The 6,089-nt window shown below is 50.9% G+C and overlaps 1 protein-coding gene across 1 annotated transcript; it reads left to right on the top strand.

Moving 5' to 3' along the window:
* The first annotated feature begins 1,997 nt into the window (after positions 1-1,997).
* Positions 1,998-3,672, top strand: NDN (necdin, MAGE family member). The gene has a single exon (XM_045825077.1). It carries the CDS (start codon positions 2,113-2,115, stop codon positions 3,088-3,090), a length of 978 nt encoding a protein of 325 aa, XP_045681033.1. The 5' UTR covers positions 1,998-2,112; the 3' UTR covers positions 3,091-3,672.
* The last annotated feature ends 2,417 nt before the right edge of the window (positions 3,673-6,089 follow it).

Here is a 6,089-nt window from a genome sequence, read left to right as displayed (position 1 = left end):
AGTGGTCCTCCCCCACAGACCCTGGTACAGGGTTAAACAGCTCTTCTGTCAGAAGTGAGTGGTCGTAAAGTCGGGGGTCTACTGTGGACCATGGTCAAGTTCACCAGAATGAGGTCCAGACCATCTCAGGCAGCAACTGAAACCCAACTAGCCCTCTGGCCAGAGCTCTGGTATCTCATTGCAGCAGGAGCTTTAATAATGTCATAACTGTTTTATAATTGCTTTTATACATTTTATATATGTAATTGTGTGTTTTCACAACTGTGCGTAAGTCTGAAATTTAATTTCATGAATCCATTTAATCCAGGAGGGTAAAATATGAGGATGCAATTTTAATAAACTTACAATGGCAAAAACAATGGCCCAAGGCCCAAGCTGAGCTGAGATTTAAATAATTGACCCAAACATTTTCATTATTAAAAATACCATGAGTGAACTAACTAGTTAACCTGAGTAGTTAGAAAATAATAAGTATCAAGTGAAAGAAAAAAATGAATAAATATAAAATCAAGAAATGAGGGTTATTTTTAAGAGGAACATGGGCAATAAATTGATGCAGAGCCATCCTTAAATAATAAAAAATATAACTGACACAATTCTTCAAGATAAACTCAGAAAAATAGACATCTATACATTAAAGAAGGAAACGATAAATGGGAACAATCCCACTAAGCCCTATCTGAAAGATACGTAGGAATCACCCTCGTGAAGGGAAACGTTAGGAAGTCCTGTTGGAGGGACCCGTGTGGGGGTGACGCCCCTCAAGGTCCAAAGAGAAAGAAGCGGCATGAAAAGTCCTTCGAAGTCAACTTTCTTGAGAAAAATAAAGTGAGGAATGCGAAAGAGAATACCGGGAATAGAGCACCAGAAACGTCAAGGCGATATTTTTACCCAAGCTCCCGGTTTCACGCCACCGACCGTCCACAGAGTGGAGGCGGCGCCCGCCCATCCGGAAGGGGGCGCTGCCCCGAGGGAGCCAGGAGGCGCCGAAGGCTCCGCTCAGGGCGCGGCCCTGGGGGGCGTCGGCTTCGTTCTGCCCCGCGCAGACCTGCTCTCAGAAATCGGGGAACACGACCCCCAAACAGGTTGCATCCCTGACGGCTTGCCATCTGAGAGCGGCTACCACACAAAATCCTCGGCACCACGAAGTCGTGGGTGTGGTTGCCACCGCGGGGGCAGTCAGTAGTGTTGGGAGACGGTGACATTTCCCCGTGGACACAGACGGGAGGGCCCAGCAGTCACCCCAGGGAGAAGGATGCTGGGCAAACCGGGGAAAAAACAACCCCGCACCAGTCTGTGCTGATAAAGACGGCCATCATCGAATGCTGGGGTCTGGAAGGAAACGTCAAAATAACTTCCACATGACCCAAAATCAGTTATCACGAAAGCACCGCAGATGTCATTAGTATATTAGACCCTCCAGGACAGGTCCGTTTGCGCGTGGGTGGGCCACGGGCTGCCTTTCTGATGTGATGATAACCCCTCTGGCTTGGGGAGGGACTCGGACTTTATTGGTGTTTCCCCGGAGTCCAATCTCGGACCACTTTATCACGTTGTGGACGCCCTCGGACCGTCCCGGGTGGCCGCTCGGTGTCAGGTCCTCACACTCATTGTCAGGCAGCCCGAGGTGACACCTCAGCTGGGCTCCTTCTCGGGGCCTCGTCTCTGGGGTGATTCTGGGTCTACCTGGTTCGCCTTTCCTGACAAACTCTACCTCAGCACCTCCCAAGGAATGAACACCTTTCCTCTTACATTCGCGCCTTCCTTCTTCAGCGCGCATCCTCCCTCCCCGCCTCCCCGCGGCCTCCTTAGGGCACACAGGTCACCTGGCGTCCTTGGGTCTTTACTTCCGCCGAGTCTCTACCCTCCTTGGGGCCTCGGCCCTCACCCGCCCCGTCGGGCGCGCGCCCCGCCCCCCCTCCCCGGCCGCTCGGCCCGCGGCTCGCGGGCGCGCAGGCGCACTGGCGCGTCTCGCCGCCGCCCCGCCCAGCCCGGCCGCTGCGGAAGGCGCCGCGCGCAGCTACGCGCACTTCCTCTTCTGGAGCCCGCGGACCCAGCAGGCTCGAAGAGCTCCTGGACGCGGAGGCCCTGCCCTTGTCAGACGGAGCAGACATGTCCGAACAAAGTAAGGATGTGTGCGATCCCGACTTTGCAGCCGACGCCTCCACCTCCGAGGTGTGCGGCAGTCCTGAGGTTCCCGGGGAGCCCCCTGCGCCCGCGTCTCAGGCCGCGACCCTCGCGGGGCCAGACGGCCCACCCCTAGGCCCCACCGACGCCCCTCCGGCCTCGCCGCCGCCCCAGGCCCAGAGTGAGGAGGACGACCCGAAGGCCCTGCAGCAGGCCGCGCAGGAGGGCTGCGCCCACCAGGGCCCGAGCGCGGCCCAGCCGGGTCCCGCTGCTCCCGCCCCGGCCCAGCTGGTGCAGAAGGCGCACGAGCTCATGTGGTACGTGCTGGTCAAGGATCAGAAGAGGATGATCATCTGGTTCCCAGACATGGTGAGGGATGTCATTGGCAGCTACAAGAAATGGTGCCGCAGCATCCTCAGGCGCACCAGCCTCATCCTCGCCCGAGTCTTTGGGCTCCACCTGAGGCTCACCAGCTTGCATACGATGGAGTTTTCGCTGGTCAAAGCGCTGGAGCCCGAGGAGCTGGACAGGGTGGCGCTGAGCAACCGTATGCCCATGACAGGCCTCCTGCTGATGATCCTGAGCCTCATCTACGTGAAGGGTCGGGGCGCCAGGGAGAGTGCCGTCTGGAACGTGCTGCGCATCCTGGGGCTGCGGCCCTGGAAGAAGCACTCCACCTTTGGAGACGTGAGAAAGCTCATCACCGAGGAGTTCGTCCAGCAAAACTACCTGAAGTACCAGCGCGTGCCCCACGTGGAGCCACCCGAATACGAGTTCTTCTGGGGCCCCCGTGCCAGCCGTGAAATCACCAAGATGCAGATCATGGAGTTCCTGGCTAGGGTCTTTAAGAAAGACCCCCAGGCCTGGCCTTCCCGATACAGAGAAGCTCTGGAGGAGGCCAGAGCTCTGCGGGAGGCCGCCCCCCCTGTCCCCTGCCCCCGCAACAGTGTCTCCGAGGACTAGCAAGGTCTGGAGGCAGATCCGTGGTTTCTGACCCTCACGGGGTGGTGGTGGGGTGGGGTGGGACAGTAGAGTATTCAGGATTTCCAGTGCAGTATTTCACGTGTACCTTTTAAGTTTTCAGTCCAGTGCTTTTATACCTTTTAATGCAATGTTGTATTCATTTCAGTACTATTAGGTAGTGTGTAGGGTTTCTGCATGTCTGTTTATAAGTAAGCTCTGTTGGTGCTTTCGCTTTTGTGCTATCTTTCTTGAATTTTTGTACCAGAGATGTGCTAAACTTCCAAAATACATTGAGAAACTTTCCATCTTATTCTTTTCTATGGAACAGGTGATGTATGTATATTGGGTGGACTGGCCCTGGAGAGTTTGAAAGGACTCACCAGCAGAGCTGGTCTAAGCCGGAGAAAAGTCAGGGTCCACTCTGTTTGTGACCTCGCTGGGCACAGGAGACAGCCGTGTGGAGTGCAGTGACGTGGACTGAAGGGGTCTCAAAATGTTGGCACTTGGCACCGTTTCCTAAACACAAGTTACACCCCCACCATGAGTAAACTTTAAACATTAAAGATTCTTGTGATACAATCATCTTTTTGCAAAAGTGTACTTTATCTTTTTAACGAAGTAATATGGGCTGGGAAGGAGACGTCTTACAAAGTGTACTATTTCACAGGGTGGGAAAAATCACTACTCGTCATTATTCCAAGTGTGTGAACCTTACAGTTTTATTTTTTTAAGCGTAACTCACGTGTTCCTTGCAGAACTTTGACAAATATGGAAAAGTAGAAAAGCAAAGCACAGATGGCCCTAATCCCATTACATAGGAATAACCATGAATATTTAGGGTAAAATTTCCTCTCTTGCATTTTCTACATTTTATTAAAATTAATAGCTGTGGTGGGGTGGGTATTTTTTTTCTGTGGTCATTTACAGAATGAGTCATTGTACTTTACGTGCATTTCCTTGTGTTTAATCCTTACAACAGCCTTGTGAGGTGTGGGCACGTATTCCATCTGCACCGTGGAGGAAATACAGGAACAAAGTAGGTGATTAACTTTCCCTGGATCATAGCAGCCTCATGGGAGGAGGGGCTGGGATTTGAACCCAGGCAATGAGACCAGAGCCTCTGTTTTTCCCCAAGTGCCTACAATTGACCCCTATACCTCCTGCCTATTAGATTATTTTTTTAAATTTCACATTAGAGTCTCTACTCTGCCCATCCCTACACCCAGTTCTAATCCTCACATTCATCTTTTAGAAAAAGCAGTCATACTATGATTGCACAAATCAAGAGACTTTGTTTCAGAGGTTAATGGACCAAACTTGAATCATACTCCTGCTTAGAGGTGAAGCCAAGATTTGAAATGTAGTCCTCCCTTGAAGGGCTGACATGAAGGTTGTCCGATGGGCAACCTGTCACCCAACAGTTCTTGAATTGCAACATGCCACTCAGGATTCCCTTAGAGGGTGGAATGGGGTGAGGGTGGGGGGCGGGGGACGATGACTGGAAATAAATCCTTGGAGATTTGAGTCTTTTGTGGGGAAGAGAGAAAGAGAAATGAGCCCTTTATAAGACCACAAATCCTTTACACCTCAGAAGATTGGAGAAGACTATTTGATCAAAGGTGTATTTGGGGAATAAAGATAATGAGGAACACAACACCCCTGAAAGAACTAGATCGGAAGTTAAATATTTGGGCGGGGCAATTATGTTCTGGATTGGGAGCCAGGGTTCCTAACAGTTAGTGGCAATACCTACCAGGTGGGTGCAGGTGCCAAAAATGCTCAGGAAGCTTGGGGGGTACTGAGGCAGAATCCATCCCCCATTTGGTGGAATTCTGGTGAAGTCTCCCGTGGGGGAGGGGGCTCATTTCAGCAAAAGCTCCAGTAGAAGTGACCTCTGATGCCACCTCTTACCCAGAGCCAAGGTGAGAGTATAAAAATTTCAGAATTGTTAAAAAAAATTTACCACCCCCCCATTTCCACAGAATCAAAACAAATTTGCTCTTTTAAATTTAAAATTACATGGGAATTAAAGCATAGGGACTATAGTCAATAATATTGCAATACCTATGTATGGTGCCAGTTGGGGTAGTGGAAATACCAAGGGGAACACGATGTAAAGGAGGATTTTCTGACCACTATACCATGCACCTGAAACCAAAAAAGAAAAGAAAATTGAAAGAAAAATAATTTGACTCCTCCTTCACCCAAAATAGTTTTGGAAGAATCAAAATAAATCTGCTCCTTCAAAGTTAAAATCACAGGGCTCTCCAGGAACTTCCACTTCTGGAGCCGGGCCATCGCTACCACTCCCGCCATGGCGGGGTGTTTCCCACGTACCTCCCCGTGTTTGTACTCACTCTCCTGCCTGGTAGGAGAGGCAGGGGGAACCCCAAAGCCCCCCAAGCTGGTCAGCGCAGACACCCCAGCCCCACCCCAAAGGACTGACCCTCTAGAGACCCAAAGGGTCGTGAGAAACCGGGAGCTGGCCCCACGAAGTCACGTGGGCAGGGCTGCTCAGCTCCCCTGCTGTCTTGGAGCAGCCAGACCCAGAGCAAGAGACTTCACAGGTGTGAAACAGTTAATTCACGAAGCCTGGTCCTGCAGGGTCGGCAGCTTGGGGAGCAGGGGGGGGAAAAAAACATTCCAGACCTCGCTTAGATTTCCATGCTAGGCTCAATTCAAAGGTTGGAGGGTTTGCCAAATATTGCTCAAAAGGTTTGCCCACCATCTGTTCTATGCATCTATGAGTCTGTTTTTTAAATTCCGCTTTTAAGTGAGATTATGAAGTATCTGTCTGATTTACTTCACTTAGTACAACGCCCTTAAGTTTCATCATGTTGTTGCAAATGGCAGGATTCCCTTCTTTTTTGTGTGTGGCTGAATTACATATTTCTACATTATTCTATGCATTCATCTGCCAACGAATACTTAGGTTGTTCCTATGTGTTGGTTCCTACAAATAATGCTACAGTGGGCATGCGGGTGCAGCTATCTTTCTG

This window comes from Phyllostomus hastatus, unplaced genomic scaffold (genome assembly GCF_019186645.2).
Source record: "Phyllostomus hastatus isolate PE091 unplaced genomic scaffold, TTU_PhHast_1.1 phas_scaffold_555, whole genome shotgun sequence".
NCBI classification, from domain to species: Eukaryota; Metazoa; Chordata; class Mammalia; order Chiroptera; family Phyllostomidae; genus Phyllostomus; species Phyllostomus hastatus.
Note: the sequence above shows the minus strand (reverse complement) of the source record. Positions and strands in the feature narration are given on the sequence as shown.